The sequence below is a fragment of the Bos indicus genome, chromosome 3, assembly GCF_029378745.1.
Source record: "Bos indicus isolate NIAB-ARS_2022 breed Sahiwal x Tharparkar chromosome 3, NIAB-ARS_B.indTharparkar_mat_pri_1.0, whole genome shotgun sequence".
Taxonomy (NCBI): Eukaryota; Metazoa; Chordata; class Mammalia; order Artiodactyla; family Bovidae; genus Bos; species Bos indicus.
In genome coordinates this window covers 48,746,537-48,767,444 of record NC_091762.1, presented here as the reverse complement: position 1 = coordinate 48,767,444, position 20,908 = coordinate 48,746,537, and the positions used below count along the sequence as shown (strand labels likewise).

At 39.8% G+C, this 20,908-nt stretch overlaps 1 protein-coding gene across 6 annotated transcripts in view; it reads left to right on the top strand.

Annotated features, from left to right (window-relative positions):
* Positions 1–20,908, top strand: part of TLCD4 (TLC domain containing 4) — a 118,002-nt gene that overhangs the window by 55,123 nt on the left and 41,971 nt on the right. For 4 of the 6 annotated variants that reach the window (XM_070786065.1, XM_070786062.1, XM_070786060.1 and 1 more), the window contains exons 2-3: positions 15,833–15,998; positions 20,306–20,395. In XM_070786065.1, coding sequence (XP_070642166.1) covers positions 15,844–15,998; positions 20,306–20,395 — 245 coding nt within the window. In that variant the 5' untranslated portion in view covers positions 15,833–15,843. Of the gene's footprint in view, positions 1–9,944; positions 10,031–10,077; positions 10,478–15,832; positions 15,999–20,305; positions 20,396–20,908 lie in introns of those variants that run through there. The other 2 variants (XM_070786063.1, XM_070786064.1) reach the window with 2 other exon arrangements.

Below are 20,908 nucleotides of genomic sequence, written 5' to 3'. Positions count from 1 at the left end.
TCATGTTCCTCCGTTCTGGCCAGGGCTGTTATGCTTTAGCACTGCCAGTGAAAAGTCATTAGGGTGAGGTGTAAGTTCATGGGTTTAATCCAGAAATAGCTTTAAGAGGATACATGTCCAATGAAAACAGCCATCCGATATTGTTCTTGGACAGTTTTTTTTTTTTTCCTGCAAAGTAGTAGAGGATATATAATCTTAGTGGAAGTTCTAAATGTAGTGGAATTTTAGTAGAACTCACTTACCCAAGAATACTAGGCTTGCAAGTTACAAAGCAAGAAGTGAGATGTTTTCGATGACACGGATGTATTTGAACCATGACAAAGATGGAAGAAAAAGTTTTTCTTTAAAACAAAGAAGAGCAAAACTCTGCACTTGGTCCATGCAGGAAGGATGGTAATTTGCTCACTGATCAGCTCCACAAATTAGAAAGGGCAGAGCTACAGTTCCAAGAATCCTTGAGAGCATCACCAAGCTTAGCATTGTTAATAGGTTGCAGAATGAATGTTTGTGGCAGTAGAGAACTACAAGCTGGGGTCGCTTGATCCTATTTTGTAAAGCTGGGGAAAGTTCAACTTTCCTGAACCACCTGGATCTGAGCTTCCATAACCTCATTCACTTAAGCCTGGTCTCATGAACAGTGACCCAGAACAGTTCTTTGTTACCAAGTCTATGGGCCAAGCTTAGGTATTTTATAGGACTTACTTCTGTATTTAAACATGAGGTTTGTAATAAATGTTAAACTTGAATTCACCTGAAGCCACATCAGATTTGTTTTGCACATCATCAACTCTCTGATCTGTGAAATGGTTCAAAGAAACACATCAATGCATTTAGATTTTTTGACTACCTGAGAGTGTCAGATCAGATACTGAGTCAGATAAGTACCATGTTTATTGGAAAAAAGTGCAATTGGGAGCAATTTGAGGCAACAGCAGTGTTATGGCAGGAAGTAAGAAGAGAAACCACTCTCAAAGTACTGTGGGTAGGGATTAAGTGGCTTTTAGGTAACAGGACAAAGGTCCACTTAGAGAATTTAATAATTCCTTGGCTGTCTTCTCATTGAAGCCACCAAATTCCCTAATCAGGTCATAGGTGTAGACAAACCTCAGGGTCCCTAGGTTAAGGGAAGGGGGAAATGATCACGTTGCTTAAGATACAGAATATCCTGTCCCTGTGTGACTTGGTGCTGTCAGAGAGATAGTTGTAAACATTTCCAGTTAGGAAAGAGTGGTAGTAATAAATGATATCCTTTATTGAGAGGTGTTTTGATCTATTGCTAAATAGCTAGCCACTCCCAAACCTAAGACAGTTTCTTTCTTCTGATTCTGGTTGGTGGTTGAGCAGTTACTCTGTTGGTTATAGGTTCATTAGTGTGTCTGCATTCAGCTGAAGGGTCAGTTGGGCTGGAAGGTCCAGAGTGGACCTACCAGCATGGCTGGTAGTTGGTATTGCATATTGGCTGTCAGCTGGGCAGCCTCAGTTCTCCACATGACCTCTAATCCTCCAGTAGGCCAGACAGGTTTCTTTACACGGCAGTCTCTGGGCAACTCTCCAGGACAGTGAAAGGCAGATGCTACAAGGTCTTTGGCGGCTTCCCTAGACTCTGGAACCCTCTCCTCTACTGTATCTGTCATCAGGTGCCAAGGCCAACTCACATTCACAGGGGACAGAGACAAGGACAATATATCTGTGAATGATGGGATGGTAATGCCACATTACAAAGGAATTTATGATCACTAAATGACTTGCTGCAAGTGGCTGCATGTGCCAAGCACTGTGGGAGGCATGTTTAACTCATTTCATTTATGCCACATAACTGTCTTGCACCTTTGGCACTCTTATCTCCATTTTATAGATCTTGCAGGTCATAGTCTTCTTGCCCAAGACCACTTGATGAATATCAGGATTAGGATTTGATTCTAGCTCTCTCTCAGTTCAGTTCAGTCACTCAGTCGTGTCTGACTCTTTGTGACCCCATGGACTGCAGCATGCCGGGCTTCCTTGTCCATCACCAAATCCAGGAGCTTGCCCAAACTCATATCCATCGAGTCAGTTATGCCATCCAACCATCTCATCTTCTGTCATCCCCTTCTATTCCTGCCTTCAATCTTTCCCAGCATCAGGATCTTTTCAAATGAGTCAGCTCTTTGCATCAGGTGGCCAAAGTATTGGAGTTTCAGCTTCAGCATCAGTTCTTCCAATGAATATTCAGGACTGATTTCCTTTAGGATTGACTGGTTGGATCTCCTTGCTGTCCAGGGGACTATCAAGAGTCTTCTCCAACACCACAGTTCAAAAGCATCAATTCTTTGGTGCTCAGCCTTCACTGTGGTCCAAATCTCACATCCATACACGACTACTGGAAAAACCATACCTTTGACTAGATGGACCTTTGTTGGCAAAGTAATGTCTCTGCTTTTTAATATGCTGTCTAGGTTCCTCATAGCTTTCCTTCCAAGGAGCAAGCATCTTTTAATTTTGTGGCTTCAGTCAACATCTGCAGTGATTTTGGAGCCCAAGAAAATAAAGTCTCACTGTTTCCGTTGTCTCCCTATCTATTTGCCTTCAAGTGATGGGACTGGATGCCATGATCTTAGTTTTCTGAATGTTGAGTTTTAAGCCAACTTTTTCAGTCTCCTCTTTCACTTTCATCAAGAGGCTCTTCAGTTCCTCTTCACTGTCTGCCAGAAGGGTGGCATCATCTGCATATCTGAGGTTATTGATATTTCTTCCAGCAGTCTTGTACTTCATCCAACCCAGCATTTTGCATGATGTAATCTGCACAGAAGTTAAATAAGCAGGGTGACAATATATAGCCTTGATGTACTTCTTTCCCAATTTGGAACCAGTGTGTTGTTGCATGTCCAGTTCTCGCTGTTGCTTCTTAACCTGTATACAGATTTATTAGGAGGCAGGTGGGGTGATCCGGTATTCCCATCTCTTTAATTTGGCTCGAGAACTCAACAGGTGGGAGAAATTTGCCCAGTTGTTCTTCAACATCTCAAACCCATTTAATACAATCTCCTTTTTTCCTGTGGAGAGCAGGCAAGAGAAAAATAGAAGACAAACAGGTAGGCAGGCAAAGCCCTGCCACAGTCCCTTTCTTGCATCTTGAGCCCTTCCTCGGGGGTAATCAGGTGGATAATTTGGAGGTGAGAAGGCCCTCCCTGTCTCCTTAGATTCTGAAGTTCTAGGTTGCTTGGCAGGTGTCCCAGTGATTTCTTTCTTTCTTTCTTCTTTTTTTTTAAAAGAACAAAACACAGTTGGAAAACTTGCTCTGTCCAGCTTTTCCTGGATTTCCTAGTGTTGGCAGGAAGCCAGTAGTTGTCCCAAGCCAAGAGGCTCCTGCTGTGATCCCTCCAGGAAAGAAAGAGTGGAAATCTGAAAATGAGCACATCAGAAGCCGGGAGAGATGGGATGCAGAACCGCCTCTTCTCCCAGAGTCCCCCAGGTTATGTGGGCCCACCTGGTCCCTGCTTCACCTACAGAGCCTCTCATTCACACAGACCCCATCTAAGGCTCAGGGAGTGCATTGTGTTTGAAATGTTGAGTTCCTTAAAGATGGGTCCTCAAATTCCAACCCCTTACTTTTTGCTTGCGTCAGATACTATATTAGTGTGATCTTCTAATTGTTTATGTCTTCTGGCTTAAGGCATTCTGGTTTATCCAAAACCTAGTGGCTGTGGTTGGAACTTATAAGTTTAAAAGGCAGACTTCTTTATGAAAGTTTTTGAGTGGAGTAAGATGCTAGGAAGCAACATTTATCAAATAATTGTGCCATCTATGCACTGAGCCTTAAGACCCTGGAAAATATACTCTTGAATTGCCCAAGGAAAGTATTCTTCAGTGGGTTGGGAGCTGGAAAAGAAGGCCTTTTTTGTATTACAGCCTCACTTCTTGTTAGGCATTATAAAAACAAATCCCAAGCCAGGAGTCAATGTAAAATGAAATAAAAATGTTTGAATAAGAACAACAGAAAAGTTGTCATGACATAGATTACCCTGAATGTTTTGCCTGGCAGTGGGTGGCTCTTATAGCCAGTTTTGGGGAACAATTTAGCCTTCTTCTGGCCCTAACACTCTGTGATTGTAATTATTACATATAATCTTGGGGGTAATAAAGGTCAGTTAGAAATGTATGGACATGTAGCCTTACATATTTCATCCTTTGTTTTCATTAAACAATCTATATTCAAAAAACAAAAACCTGTTTCAGGGGATTAACCATAGCCAAGCTCTGTAACAGCAGAATAAAACAGTTTCTCTTTAACTTGAATTCTATTATATGTTCTAGGAAGAGAACGAGTTGTAAGTATAGGAAAAAATGTAAAGGATACCCTTATTCAAAGTTTAGGGTCTTAACTGACAGGGAAGAACTATGGAGCAATCTTTTCTATAGTAATGAGCAATTCCTTCTTAAATCTTAAGTAACATCATATCCTCGAAAAGGAGTGTAACTTATAGGGTTCTTTAGCCTTTTCTGGTTTAGTCTTCATTTCTTTTCACTTGCTTCAGTTTAAAAAGGGATACCATGAATATTGGAGGATTTATAGAAATTAGGTTGACATTTATGCAGCTGGGGTTTTAGACTTTTCCAGTGCTAATGGTTCTTAAACTTGATGCTCAGAAGAAAAAAAAAAAGAGGTAGATTCTCCTACCTTTTTTTTCATATAGTTCTTAATGCAGAGTTAGCAATAATAACAAAACAATAACAAAAGCAGTGACTGCAGTTAGCCAAAAGCTATGTACACATTTGATTAGATGCTCAAATTTTTACATGAATGAAAAGTCAAAAGTGGGTAGTGGGTAGTAGATAAGTTATTCTTTACCAAGTGGCTTTAATATCTCTGGTTAATTATTGACATTTCGTGAGCACTGAGAAAGATGATTGCAATGTTCCAGCCATATGAAAATGCAAATCAAACCAGAATGGGTGGGGAGCAGGTGTTTCTTTGGTAGGATTTTTATTTGTTTGGTCTGGTGAATATCTCATTTTTTATCGTCATGTGTTTATTTACAGATGACTTACAGTTTGTTAATAGAGACTTTTAAAACACTTTTACATGTTAGGGCTGCTGCTGCTGCTGCTAAGTTGCTTCAGTCGTGTCCGACTCTGTGCGACCCCATAGACGGCAGCCCACCAGGCTCTGCCGTCCCTGGGATTCTCCAGGCAAGAACACTGGAGTGGGTTGCCATTGCCTTCTCCATTGTGTGAAAGTGAAAAGTGAAAGTGAAGTCACTCAGTCGCGTCCAACTCGTAGCGACCCCATGGACTGCAGCCTATCAGGCTCCTCCATCCATGGGATTTTCAAGGCAAGAGTACTGCCTTGAAAGAAGTATTGCCTTCTCCGATGTTAGGGCTACTGATAGATAAATTGATAAATAAGTACTTCTGTAATTGGAAAGAATATGAAAACACAGTGCAGATTACAGTTAAATATACTCTTGAAAACTTGAGAACACATGTCACACCTTGGTTGGAATAGACACCAAATATCATACTGTTGTGGTCTGAATGTTTGTGACTCCCCCACCAAAATTCTTGTGTTGAAATCCTAACCATCAAAGTGGTGGTAATAGTAGGTGGAGTCTTTAGGGGTAATTAGGTCATGAGGGTTGATCCCTCATGAATGGGATTAGTACGCTTTTAAAAGAGATACCACAGAGCTTCCTCGCCCCTTCCATCACATGAACTCTGTGACCTAGAAGAGGGCCCTTCTCCAATCATGCTGGTACCCTGATATCACACTTCTCACCCCCCAGAACTGTGGGCAATAAACATATGGTATTTTAAAGTCTCTCAGTCTGTAGTGTTTTGTGATAGCAGCACAAATAGACTAAGGCACATGCTCAATATTAGTTTGTTTTGTAGTGTTGGTACTCTTATTTTGGATGTTTGGAGGTGAGGATCCTTTTGCAGTCAGTATGTGTTCATGCTATAACACTGCTGCTGCTAAGTCGCTTCAGTCATGTCCGACTCTGTGCGACCCCAGAGACAGCAGCCCACCAGGCTCCCCCATCCCTGGGATTCCCCAGGTAAGAACACTGGAATGGGTTACCATTTCCTTCTCCAATGCATGAAAGTGAAAAGTGAAAGAGAAGTTGCTCAGTCGTGTCCGACTCTTAGCGACCCCATGGACTGCAGCCTACCAGGCTCCTCCGCCCATTGGATTTTCCAGGCAAGAGGACTGGAGTGGGTTGCCATTGCCTTCTGCGCTATAACACTAAGGTTGTCAATTTAGAAAATTCTTATTTCCAGTGTTCTGATTGTACTGGCAAAATGAGGGACCTGTAACTTTGCATTTTACAATGCAAAGCACATGTAAGAATATGAATGTCTGTTGTTATCATTATATTTCATAGACATTTGTTGAGCGCATCCTGTGTGGCAAGGCACTGTGTTAGATAAGAGGACACCATGGTGGGGGGAAATGTTTATGTTTCCCACCCTCGTGGGGCTCATATTCCACTGGGAGAGATGTTCATTTAAATTGCATCTGTAAAAGAGAGGGATGTGATGCCATGCAAGCAGACAAGGGGGGGTTTGCTCCAACAAGGCTTCCCTGAGGAAGTGAGGATTGACCTGAGCCTTATTGTGGCAGTGGAGGGGCAGGGCGGGAGTGGGGAGGTAGGCTATGCAGAGGCCTTGAGGCTGGAGGGAACATGGCATCTTTAAGGGACAGAAAGAAGGCCACGTCGGCTGAGGAGGGAAGCAAGTGAGGGTAAGTGCCTCTTGAAGCTGGGGAGAGCAGAGCCCTCATCAGAGGACTGGGTGCCCAGTGAATGTTTTAGGTTGGGGGTATGTGAGGAAGTGTATGACCAGAGACAGCTTTTAAAACTAATTCCCCTGGGGTCCTCCAATCTGTCTTCCACCCTAAGGAGACCAATTTGGAGACAGTCCAGAAAAGTGGTGATAACAGGTTGAGAAAAATGGGTGTTTGTGAAAGTTATTTAGGAAGGGAAAGGATATGGTGGCTTAGTAGGATGGTGTGGAAATCAAGTTATCAGGGATGATTCCTAGGTTTCTGGCTGTCAAATGGGAATGTATGGTGGTACCATTCACAGAAGAAATGAAGAACCTAGAGGAGGAGCAAGTTTGGAGATCAGGCCCTGAGTGGGGTTTGAAAAGCTCTGTGGTATTAACAGCCAGGCAGTTATGTCAGGAGCTCAGAGGGCGACCTAGGGTGGAGTTTGAACTTGAGGTTTTTCTGCATATAAGTGGTAACCAAAGCCGCAGGTATAGGTGAAATCAAGTAGAAGAGAGGCAGGGACTGAAACTTAGGGGATTCTATTACTTAGTTTCTGGGCAGAAGAAGTGTGGTGTCTAAAAACAGGGAAGGAGAAAGTGTTTCAAGGAGAAAGTGGCCCATAGTGTCTAATGCTGCAGAGGTGTCAGGGGACACAGAGGCCACACGCAGAAGCCGTTGCTGATGTTAGCAGAACTGTTTCAGGGGAGTAACGAGGGTGGGAATGAGAACGAAGAGTAGAGAGTTGAGGAATGGCGATATTTACAAACCTTTCTAGAACTTTGTCCTTAGGAAGAGGAAAGGAGAAAGGTTAAGAGATTACACTGGAAAAGAGGAGAATGAAGAAGAGGTGGTGGGTGTACTGATTTTTGTTTTTTTCTGGGAACTTGAGCCTGTTTAAAAACCAATAGCGGGGGCTTTTTTCCCTGGGGGTCTAGGTGTTAAGCCTCTGCCTGCCAATGCAGGGGACACGAGTGCAATCCCTGGTCCAGGAAGATCCCACGTGCTGTGGAGCAGCTAAACCCATGTGCTGCAACTATTGAACCCCATGCACCTAGACCCTATGTTCTACAAGAAGCCACTGCAATGAGAAGCCCACACACCACAGCTAGAGAAAGCCCCTAGGCAGCAATGACGACCCAGTGCAGCCAAAAATAAGTAACTAGCTAAATAAAATAAAATCTTTTTTAAGAAACCAATAGTTGAAGAGAGAATAGAGGATAATGGGAAAAAAAGTTTCCCAAGAAGACCAGAGAGGATGGCCCCACTTGCACAGGTGAGAGAGGTGGCCTTGAGAAGGGAGGAGAGATGGGGAGTTTGAATGGTTGATGTTTGGCCGAAAAGTTCGTTCAGGTTTTTCCATAAGATGCTGTGGGAAAACCTGAATGAAATTTTTCGCCAACCCAGCGTGACAACATACTTTTTATATGTTGTCTTCTATTCTTCTGTGAAGTAGGATGGGTATTTGTTGAAAATGAGGCTGTATGGCTGGAGGTTTGAAAAGAGGAGGGGCAGTTTGGAAAATTAATTGTGGTGCATAAAAGGATTGGTTGGCAAGGGCAATGCATTGGAAGGGCAGAGCAGGATGGAGAGCTGTTTGATCTCTCTGTAGTTTCACACTCACCAGCCTCAGTCTTCTCTGTTATGTGACTTTTTCCAACAGTGCTCTGATTGTTTGGGGCTTGTCACTGTGTAAATTGTTGGACATATCCACCATTGGAGTTTTGCCGGCTCTTGGCAATAGAAAGGGAATGTGGGATGTTAGAAAGACTTATTGAAATGATGGGCTCTAGGATCTAAGCCGATTAAAGAGGGGCATAAACAGGAAAGGGCTAGTGGATTGAGGAACAGCTGAGAGGTCAATGACCTTGAGAATGTTGTCATACTAAGCACACTTGAAGGAAAGTTCAACAAAGAATTCTTGAAATATTTTGGAGGCAGAAAAGTGATGGATAAGAGATGACAAACAAATGAGTGAAGTCCCATTCCAAACGAAGATTAAGAGACATACTGTATATCACAGGGAACTCTGCTCAATGTTATGTGGCAGCCTGGATTGCAGGGGAGTTTGGGGGAGAATGGATACATGTGTACGTATGGCTGAGTCGCTGTTGTACACCTGAAACTATCACAACATCGTCAATCAGCTGTACTCCAACACAAAAGAAGAGGTTGAAAGAAAAGATTAAGGGATTGAGTTGTTAAGGAAACTGGGTCTTCTACATAGGAAGTCACTCAGGATGACGGTGGGGTTTCCCAGGTGGCTGAGTGGTAAAGAACCCACCTGCCAATGCAGGAGACTCAAGAAACATGGGTTCCATCCCTGGGTCGGGAAGATCCCCTGGAGCAGGAAATGGCAACCCACTCCAGTGTTCTTGCCTGGAAAATCCCATGGACAGAGGAGCCTGGCAGGCTGCAATCTGTAGGGTTGCAAAGAGTCAGACTGAATGACTAAGCATGCATACACACCGGATGATGGCAGGGCTTGAGGATGTAAGTGAACCAGGACCAAAGTTTTTGAATGGGGGGAAATGTTCAGGAGGTTGGAATATGATATCACTACGGAGTGGGAGAGGGTGTGAATGGAAGGACCTAACATCCTGGTTGTCTGTGGGAGGTGAGAGAAGGGAGGAGAGAGGCTTGAAGTGAACCATGAGGAGTAAAGAGGATGTGGGGTCACTCCTGACCCTGATGGATGAGGGCCTGGGCCAGCTGAAAGGATGCAGAAGAAGACGGTGTCTTCAGAGCAGGCAGAGGAGAGGCCATGGAGAGAGCACTGTTTTCTGGGTGTAGGCCTTCACTATCAGGGGGCTAGTGGAAGCATGTGGGAGGTGGAGGGGCGATGGGCTGGGTCAGGTGACCAGAAGGAACATTGGAGCATGACAGTGGATAGTCCAGTGGAGGCTAGATTTCTACAGTGGGGCCACCTGCGTTTTGAGTGTTGACTAATGTAAAGGGGATGAGTTAGAGAAAAGAGCCCAGTGGTCAGAAACTGGTCTTATTTTCCTTGGCTGGAGTGATGACAGACCCAGGAGATGGACAATAGTGGAAGCATAAATAGTACTCTAGTGTGCACCACATGCCAAGTACTGTTCTAAGCACCGAGCGTTCCGTGGTTTATTCCCCATGTCAGATTAATCCTGTCCTTATCTCCACTTTCCAGATGAAGACGCTGAAATGCAGGTAAGGCAAGGCAAGTGACTCGTCCCAGGTCGCACAGCCAACAAGTGGTGGAAGTGAGGCTCAGACTCAAGTCTGTGACAGGACCTGTGTGCTTCCCACCGGGTAGTACATGACTGCTGTTTTTTTATGCACGTAATTTTGATTTTGTAAAACATAAGTGATAGACTGTTGAGAAGCTAATACAAAATTAACCTTTTAGATGCCAATTCAGTCCTAGAATTCCAGAATCTTACTTTTAAGTTCTTTAAAATTTAGGCTTGTGAACCAACCTTGTGGTCATTTTACCATTTCCATGATGATATTTGTGTGTGTGTTCAGTCATGTCTGACTCCTTGTGACCCCATGGACTACAGCCCGCCAGGCTACTCTGTCCATGAAATTTTCCAGGAAAAATACTGGAGTGGGTTGCCATTTCCTTCTCCAGGGGACCTTCCCAACCCAGGGATTAAACCCACGTCTCTTGCGTCTCCTGCATTGCACTTACCACTATGGCACCTGATGGATGCTTGGGTACTTCTAAATTGTTAGAAGATGCTTCCTTCAGTTAAGGTGAGCTCGTCCCTTTCTGTAATTTTTGCACATATGGGTCATCTGGAGTAGCGCAGAGTAAATTCTCTCTTTTACTTTTCTATGTGACACTTCTTTAGATGTTCGCAGAATGCCCTTCAGTCCTCTCTAAATAATCTTGTTTCTAAGCTGACATCTCTCAGCCCTTCAACTCTTTATGATATGATATGTTTTCTAAAAATCACATCTTAGTTACACTGTTCTAAAGGTACTTTGATATGTTGTTAATTCAGAGTAAAATAGGGCTGATATTTCTTGATCTAACTCTCTGATTATAAATGGTTCTAAAGTTTGTTTTTGTTATTAGTGTCTTCATTACATTATTATTTCTCACTGGTTTGTGCAAGTTAAAATGGTAAGATTTCCTCCATGTGTATTTGTGTGTATTATGTCACTATTATTCTAAGTCCTATACTTGGGTATTACCTTTTAAAAATGTATTCCTGTTTTTCTGATTGGGATTATTATTTCAGCTTCTGAAGATAATTTTGAAACCAGAATCTGTTAACTAATTATATTAGCTATCTTTCCCAGCTCTGTGTTATAAGCAGAGTGAGTAAACATATAAATATTTATAAAATATTTCTGAAAGAGATCAAAAAGAGAGAACCTTATGTGATAGCAGGAGATATTTCTCAAGTCTCCTTCAGATCACTGAACTTCATGCTGGTTCTAGTTTTGCAACTAACTCTGGAATTACTTGTTAACCAGCCACAATTTTTGTGTTGTTCATAAGGCTCTCAAGAAAAATTGTCAGAACTTCCCTGGAATCACGTTGCTATTCATTTGGTATTCTTCAGTCTCCCAGGACTTGGCAGTTAACTGTGGGAGTAAGAGATAAGGAGTCCGGGATGAGAGAGCTGCTCTAGATTGAAGGTGGAGAGGTGTCATGGTTGATAATGTCCTTCTCTGAGATCTGGAACCCTGGGGGAAGGACTGGAATGGGTTTAAGTTCTGCTTTGGGCCATGTAGATGCTGGAGGTCTCCAGGATGCTCCTATGGAGCCATTGAGAGGGTAGCTGACCATCCAGGACTGGTTCCTTGGGAGATAGTGGGGTTTGGTTGTACACAGTGTAAGCCATGTTGAAAGTGTGGGACATACACCCCTGCAGAATCCATAGTGTGCAGAGAAGAGCTTCTGGGTTGGGGTGAGGGGAGGTGGTAAACATTGCCATCATCAGAAGTTCACACTTGAGAGCCTACATTTTTTGGTGAATTGGGAAGAAACCTCATCTATTGCAAGACAGGGAGAACAGGAGGTTTGAGAGCAATCAATGTTTGGAATCAGTGTGGGAAATAGGAAAGGGAACTTACTAGAAATGGGAAAAGGACTGCTAAGCATGTGTAGAATGTTCTTCCCAGCTTCCTCCTTCCTTGTTGCCCTTAAAGACAACCACACAAGGCCTTTCCCCCTGGTTTTAAGGATTTTTACTGCTAATCAGTACAGCAGTGGTTTTATCTGGAAGTTGTATCAGAGAATGAAGGAGTGTGGTATGTATGTGTATTACAGATTGGAGGTGACATTGGTGATTCCAGCATACTCCCTAAGGAATTCTTTGTGTTACAGTGGGATAACGAACATGGGGAATTGAGAGCAGCTGTTGCATTTCCAGGTAGTTCGTTCTAGAGTCAGCTGGTGTAACTGAATCTTTTTGGGCTTCAGCCTTAAAGCGTCTTGTTGGGATTTTAGTAGAAGAGAAGATATTCTCTTGGTTTACCCTGAGTACCACTGGATATCTCCTCACTGTTTACATATCACATCTGCTGGGTATTTATTCCCTGGAAAGCAAAGAGTGCCCCCTGAGCACCATGCATTTACCTCTTTGTGTGGGGATGATCAGTCTGTTGCTTACCTGCTGGCCCATGAGCATGTCTCCCATTTTGTATTTGGAGTTGCATCACAGTGCCTGGCGCAGAGTGGACTCATAACAGGTGTTGGGTGAACTGTTGGCCGAAGACTGAATCAGCCTGGCCAAGATGTTTCTAGTGGTCCTGCCTCTGGGAGTCCTCTTCCTGGAATTCTCACAAGTTGATGGTTGAGAGGCCTTCTCCAAACCTTTTCATGGTTTTCTCTACCAAGAAACCAACTTGAATTAAAATTTATGGAACTATCTTAGGGGAAAAAGTACAAAGATCTCTGTATCCAGGAAGCCTCTGGAAGAGTTTCTTTGGTGTCCATAATTCCTGTGAAGCAAGATGGGCTAATTAAAGTTCATGTCTAGACACGCCTCTTGTAAATTGCCACAGGAATATTTCCTGTTCTAGGATAGCTTGTTGCTCTGTTATAGGATAGCTCTGTTCTACCAGCTATTTGCCACATGTAAAGGTGTAGGAACCACATCTAATACTTTTCTGCTTTTACTGTGTGTTCCTCTACTGAATAACCACTGAACTCTAAAAGGTCTTTAATCTTTGTCAGTGATGAGCATTATTTGGTTTTATCCATTTTTACCATTTTCTTGCCAGATTCAGTGAATGAACAGAGACAGTTGCTTCCTACTGGAAACGTTGGTTTCCTGGGGAATTTTTTTTAATTCCTTAAATTAGTCCTTGACTTGGCATGACTGATGAAGCAAGCAACTGCTTAATAAGAAGCAAAGCTGGGAGTTGAACAATTTAATTAGCTTCTGTCTTTGAGCCTTTAATGGAAGCCATAACTTGATTATGTGGAGCTTTTTAGTTTTAAAAGTGGAACATTTTTGCAAAGGGAGAGTCTGAACATGTTCCCTAAAAACCCTAGTTAACCAAACGTCTGTTGAAAATATATGATATCCAGTATAGAAAAATAGCAAAAACTTAATAAAAAGTAACTTTTTTTTAAGGAATGAGGAATTTTTTTTAATGGTGAATTGTTTGAGTGATTTTTTTAATGTTACTTAAATTAACAATTCATAAAATGGATAATGTTACATGACGCCTTCTATGTTTTATAACTTTTAGCAAACACTCATGAAATAAATGCTCATTGTATACATTAAATTTTAACTGAAGTAAGTAAGCAGCTCTTGCCTAGCCACCCTCCAGAACCTCCAGGGAACACACAAAACCCTTAAGGACAAATCTTCACATTTAAGATTAGAGTTTCCGCTAGCTTCTTGTTCCTGGTTTCATTGTCTTTGTTTTTCTGCCCACCACATAGAAGAAAAGCTATGACCAACCTAGACAACATATTAAAAGGCAGAGACATTACTTTGCTGACAAAGGTCCATCTAGTCAAAGCTATGGTTTTTCCGGTAGTCATGTATGGATGTGAGAGTTGGACTATAAAGACAGCTGAGCGCTGAAGAATTGATGCTTTCGAACTGTGGTGTTGCAGAAGACCCTTGAGAGTCTCTTGGGCTGCAAGGAGACCAAACCAGTCAATCCTAAAGGAAATTAGTCCTGAATATTCACTGGAAGGACTGATGCTGAAGCAGAAACTCCAATACTTTAGCCACCTGATGCGAAGAACTGACTCATTGGAAAAGACCCTGATGTTGGGAAAGATTGAAGAAGGGTATGACAGAAGATGAGATGGTTGAATGGCATCATGGACTGGATGGACATGAATTTGAGCAAGCTCTGGGAGTTGGTGATGGACAGGGAGCCTGGTGTGCTGCAGTCCATGGGGTTTCAAAGAGTCAGACACAACTCAATGACTAAACTGATCTGCCCACATGGGATCCATATCCTTACTTGCTTGAATCTTAGAAAAACATTTTCCTTTTCATATCTCACTTAGCAAATTATGATGACATTAATTTATGTATGCAACTTACTTTTATGTATTATTTGATTAATATCAGAGAAGGCAATGGCACCCCACTCCAGTATTCTTGCCTGGAAAATCCCATGGACGGAGGAGCCTTGTAGGCTGCAGTCCATGGGGTCGCAAAGAGTCAGACACGACTGAGTGACTTCATTCTCACTTTTCACTTTCATGCATTGGAGAAGGAAATGGCAACCCACTCCAGTGTTCTTGCCTGGAGAATTCCAGGGATGGCGGAGCCTGGTGGTCTGCCGTCTATGGGTTCACACAGAGTCGGACACGACTGAAGCGACTTAGCAAACTGAGGCTAAAAGACCAAGATAAATTAAAACTAAAAAGTTTAATACCCAATAAACATTTCTTGAATTAAAAAAATTAAATGAGGAATGAAGTTAATGGAATTTCACAGAGAAGAATTGTGATATCATTATTTTTACTGTGCACACAGGCCAGAAAAAAAGAATGAGGAAGGAATTCATTACAGACACATGAATTCAGTCAGAAGGGGCCCTGTGGGAGACCAATTCTTATTATGATATCCTGGTTGGAAGGGAATGAAGTAGGGTTATTGCCAGTGTAGTCAATGACTTGATTTTTCTCTAGTGAATTGGCTTCAGTAGGTGACTTTATTTCTTTACATTATGCAGCTGGAAATGTGTATTGATTCATTTCCTTTTCATTTGAGGGTCAGCTCTATCAAAGATGGAGTCATAGAAATGCTGTATTTGCTGAATATGAGCAAATGATTTATTGTCTTTTTTTGGTCTGAATGTTCCTAAGATTTTTAGGAGCCAAATAAAGTTGAGCTCAGTGAGATAGAAAATATACTTTGAATGTATATATATGCATATTACTATTCTTTCAGTAATTCTGTCCCTAAAACCTGGAGCGTTTTTATAAAAATGTTTTATTTTAGAGATAAAAAACCATAGAGGATTTTTGGTTCAAGGATATGTGTGGTTGAAAATATTTTTTTTTAGGTTAAATACTATTTTAAGCAAAAACAATGGTATGATTATTTTCCAAGGTGGTATTATTCTTCTTAAGACTTTAAATGTTTGTCCCATGGTACAGTTATTTTTTATTAGATGATTGTGTTTTGTTTTACTATTGCAGATAATGTTCTATTCTTATTTTTGGTATAATTTTTTCTTAGAAATTATCTAACCAACTTTCTCATTTTATAGATGAGGTAGCTGAGGCATAGAGAAATCAGGTGATTTGTTCTTGGTTTAATTAAAAATATTACTAAAATAATATCTTCAATTACAGTATTTGAAACTCCCTCATAATGTTAAACTCTAGACTTAGATAATTTTGAATACAATGGTGTTAAATTTATCTCCTGACATTTATAATACCGAGATCTTTAAGACAATAGATTTTTCCCTCTTTTAGGTACAAATATGAGATACCAGGACAGATAGCTGGTGAAGGTTTGAATTCATACAATTTCCTTATACTCTTACGTTTGTGCTAAAGTAAATTGCAAAAAAAATACAACCACATACTCTTTTAAAATTAAAAAAATAATTTGGGTGTGTTACAAGCAATTTAAAGGAATTTATAGCCATCATTTCTTTTAACAGGTTGAAGAAATATGGATACCAACACCATACTGCTCATCAGCACTTGTTTTGCCAGCTTTTTCACCTTTCAGATTATTTTCCACGTTGTAAGTTACTGGTTTTCAGCAAAGATTTCTCCAGGTTTTAATAACCTCAACTTCAAAAAGAAGATTGAATGGAACTCAAGGTAAAGCATATATGAAAATGTAATTGATTAAAAAAACAGTCTTATGAAACAAAATTACACATTTTAAATATTTCCAAAAATTCTTTTTCACTTAGTGTTTAACAGAATCTTAGGTCAAATTTTTTGTTTGACATTAGAAGTAAAAGGAAAGAAAAGTGGATAGATCTTATACAAGAAACAGTTTTAAATTCTTATTCTGAAAGATGTTAGGGAAAGTTTAACTCACTAGGGAAGTGGTAAGTAGGCTGTGGCTAACTGTGCTGGAAGGCACTGTTTTGCATTCTCCTCTGAAATATTTATGATAACAAATACATGTTCTCTGGAAACGGTAACGAAAGTAATAGTAGTTGGGACTGTGAGTAGCCTATATATAGTATTGGCTGGTTTAGCCCAACCTAAGGCATTAAACACTACATACCAGAGAACCTGGTATACAGTTAGAACATCTGTGTCTCTCTTTTAATGAACTTTTCATTATAATTAAGAGCCCTCCAGAATCTATTCTTTTGTTATGTAATTTTAAAGTAAAACTTGCTTATAAAAATGTTTTTTAACAAAAAAGTAAGAGGAAAACAAGACATCGAAGGATGTAGAAATCTACCAGTTTTAGTTAGTTGGTTTGCAAATTGTTTGTGTATATGCAACTTGTTAATCTCTCGTAGAGTTTCAAGCGGGAAACGACTTTGATGACTGGCTCACTTGCTTTAGAGCATTTCAGATGCCCAAAGACCTCTGTGCATTTGCAAACCTCAGTGAATTAGAGCAGCTATGGGATACTTCTTATTGTTCCTATTTAGTTGAAGTTAATGCTAACTAGGAAATGAATTCAGCAGATCTCCAACATTGCTATAATTATTTTTCATTGAAATTTCCTTTTACAATTAAAAACTTCTGCCGAAGTCTATTTATTTGAGAGTGGCCTTACAGGACCTGAAATGCCCCATCTTTGTTTGGGCCAAATTGTTTTGCAGGCATGCACTTTTATAACTCAGACTGGGAATAAGGCTAGTTGTTTTTCTCTGCATCTTACACTGATTGGTCTTGTTCATACATGTTACGGCTCTTCTCCCCAAAAGTTAGAACTATTTCTCCACATATTTTTGAAAAACAAGAGGTATGATTCTTTTGTCTAAAGAATAGCACTGAAATGTTGTTCAAATGTAGGACACAAAAGACACCATTGTTTTGTAAAACCATTTCTAATGTGAAGATAGAATGGAAAAGAAAAGGATAAGAGATGGGGGGAAGGGGGCAAAAGATAGTGGGAAAGAAAAGGAAAGCGACATATAGGAGGACATACATTTTCTGTGATTAAATTTTGAACTATTTTCATTTTATCTTCAACATGGTTAGGGTGAGTAAACGCATTTGAATCTTGGGGAGCTGTAAGCCAAAGAAATAGGGAGGTTTCAGATAGATTGAAGCAAAGATAAAAAAGAAATAAAATAATGAAATGGAAAAGTACTTAGCATTATTCAGTCTTATCACTGCCATTCTATGAGACATGGAATCACTGTTTGGGAAACTGAGTTCCTATTTGAAAAAAAAATCTGGAATTATCTAAGATGCATTATGCTATTCAAATGGTATTCTTTCTTCACTCCTGTTTCCCACTCCACCTTAATTTACATGGGACTCAAGCTGTAAGGTAGAGAATGCAAAGAAAGAAAAACAGTAGGTTGCTTTCTGAGTATGTGTATATATATACATGTATATATATATATGTGTGTATATATACGTGTATGTATATATATATATCTTGAAAGACTTCACAGGTGGCGCTAGTGGTAAAGAACCTGCCTGTCAGTGCAGGAGACATAAGGCACATGGGTTCAATCCCTGGGTTGAGAAGGTCCCCTGGAGGAGGGCATGGTAACACACTCTAGTATTCTTCCCTGGATAATCCCATGGACAGAGGAGCCTGGCAGGGTACAATCTGTAGGCAGAAAAACTCTCCATAAAATTCACACCTGAGAGATAACAGTTTAATTAATTATAAGCGAGAAAATCTTATACGTAATTGTTGCTTTTTCTACAAAGATGCATACTTATTGATATTATTTATATTTTATAATTAAATGAATTCATTATTTCCACTTGCTTTCCTATGACATGGAAAGTCCTGTTATGCTGAAATATTCCTAACTTTTAAATCTTTGTCTTTAAAATATAACTCTTCTGTCTGATGGAGCTATATCATTTCTATTGGTTATACTCATACTACTTGTGAGTGATTACATCAGTAACTTTAAATTGCTATTCTAAAATGGTCATTATTTCCTTAAAGAAAAAACCCACAAACATTTCTTTTTAAATTTCTTTGAAAAAATTTAAGTATTTTATTTTGGGTAGCATCTTGGTTTTTTTTTTTTTTTTAAGACCTTGAGGAATCTACATTCTGCTTTGCCAGGAGTCTGGTTTTAAAGAATGAAATATGAAATTCTTACTAATAGAAGTTTCATAAGGTATAGGCTTTTAATACAGAATAGCATATAAGCATAGGGTGTTTGTTTCTTCTGTTCATTGTAGTGGGAGCTATTTGATCCAAGTACCATGTAACTTTTCTCTCATGAATTATATGTCATTTCCATCAGTTGAGGGCTTGCAATTCTTCCCTTTTACCATGAAACATCTCAACAGAGAAGAGAATCTAAGGCCTGAGTATCAGGAACAAAAATTTAGATTTTTTTTCAAAAGGGAACTTTTTGATATGGTTACCAGGCACTACCATGGGTTAGTAAGAAGTTATGCTTTTTCCTTTAGTAGAATTTTTGAATGTCAACAGAAAACTGGTTGTATGATTATTTAGATGGAGTGCCTTACTTGACATCAAGGAACTTACATTTTTATCTTGCTATGTTCAAGTGGAATACAAATACTTGATGTGAAGATTCCAGACTTGTAAACCAGGTTAATTGGGTTAATTATCACATTTCAAAATGATATTTTGGTATTACAGAGGACTCAATACCTTTAACTTAGTGAGACTCTTCAAGCATTTAAAATATGATTTGATTAATTTGATATTCTTGCTAAGGATCACATCATTTATTAGATCAACTATATTGATTTTTCAAATTGCAGTGAAATTTTTTCATATCAACTTTTATATTGGTTGATATATTTCACTTTGAAAGATTTGGGGTCATACTGTAGAGAGATTCATTGCACACCATTAATTTCTACTCCTGACACCTGTGCTGCACTCAGTCATCCAGCTCCTTATGACCCCATGGACTGTAGCCCACCAGACTCCTCTGTCAATGGGCTTTTCCAGGCAAAAATACTGGGGTGGATCACTGTTTCCTACTCCTGGGGATCTTCCCTACCCAGGGATCCAACCACATCTCTTCTGTCTTCTGCATTGACAGGTGGATTCTTTACCACTGCAATTAATTTCTAAAAACTTTACTATTCCTCTCATCTTTTATTCTAATGAAGAGAAGAGAAACTTCACTACTCATAAATGTTTTTGTTTTGTAAGTAAGTATATAGTGTCCTGTATACAGTTCTGTAAGTAGGGTATCTTAGAGCTTGGTTAAGTCATTAAATGTTTAACAAGATACGTTCAAAGAAATTGATGTTTTTCAGCTAAATGCTATTCCTTCTATAAAGAAAATTTGATCTGGATCCTGTGAACATTTTGTTTTCATTTGGGCATTTCTTTTAAAAAGATTCTTCTGAATGAATTCATAGCCCTCCACTTTCATAACAGTGATAAAGAGACACTAATAATCAATAGCTGCTGTAGCTATCTCACAGATTGCTTAAAAGAATCAAGTACAATAATGTGTATATTAAAACTCCAAGGGAATCTCCAAGGGAATACATTTTCACTTCATAATCCATTCCAATTCTGACCCATGGTTGTAGAGTTCATTAAGGCTAGTAGATTTGAAAGTCCTTCAGGACTGATTGGAGCAGGAAACTACTCTCTCAGTGATGGTGCTGGGGATGAAGCAGGGTGCAGGATGGTGTGCTTACCAATTGCCACCTCTTTGCACAAGACTGTCAACTGTATCATTAGCTATTCTTCCCCTTTAGACCCTTTAACCAATAAGTGGTTCATCAATAGTCTAGAAGGAAATTGTAGACCTAGGCATCCTTCTTGTTATCGATTCTAAAGTAAAGTTATGGCCCTTGGATTTCTAAATAGCCATTTTGTATTATACTCTCTGATGTACTGCAATCCTATATTTAAATGCTTCCAGATTTAACTTCTTCAGAGTGTTAAATGTCTTGCCAGAATTAGTTAAAATTCATTGCACAGAATCTAAAATCTTTGTGTGTATTTCATCTCATTTCAGGGTGGTATCTACGTGTCATTCTTTGGTGGTTGGGCTTGTTGGCTTGTACATTTGCTTGTTTGACGAGGCTGGTATTGCTGATCCACTTTGGTAAGCTGTTTCTTTCTAATATCGTCAATTTGATTTATGTTTTGATATTAATTATTAATAAGAACATCTCTTTACTGTAAAACAGAAAGCATATTGATGGTGTATGGTTTATTTAAATGCTTGTGTTCAGACTTGTTTCAGCAAGGTGCATTAGAATGATTTATTTTAGATTTGAATACAAATAATGAGGGCCATTTTGCATTAGTGTTGCAATTGCCATCCAAAACAGAATATGATAATTATGTAAACATGTATACTGTATGAGTGAAATCAAGTTATTATAACCACTGTTTTGAGCAAAAATGAGTTGTTATTGAGATAGAATAGTCAACTTGGATAAACAGCACTTTGTCTTCAAATTTATGTTTGACCCATCCTTCAATTTCAAAGATAGAAAAATGAGAATTATAGATGTCCTTGTGAAAGGAGTTTAATACCGCATGAAATAATTTAAAGCAAGAATAGTAACTGTGTTCAGCCATAATAGGATTATTTGTAAAGTGTTCTTTTTGG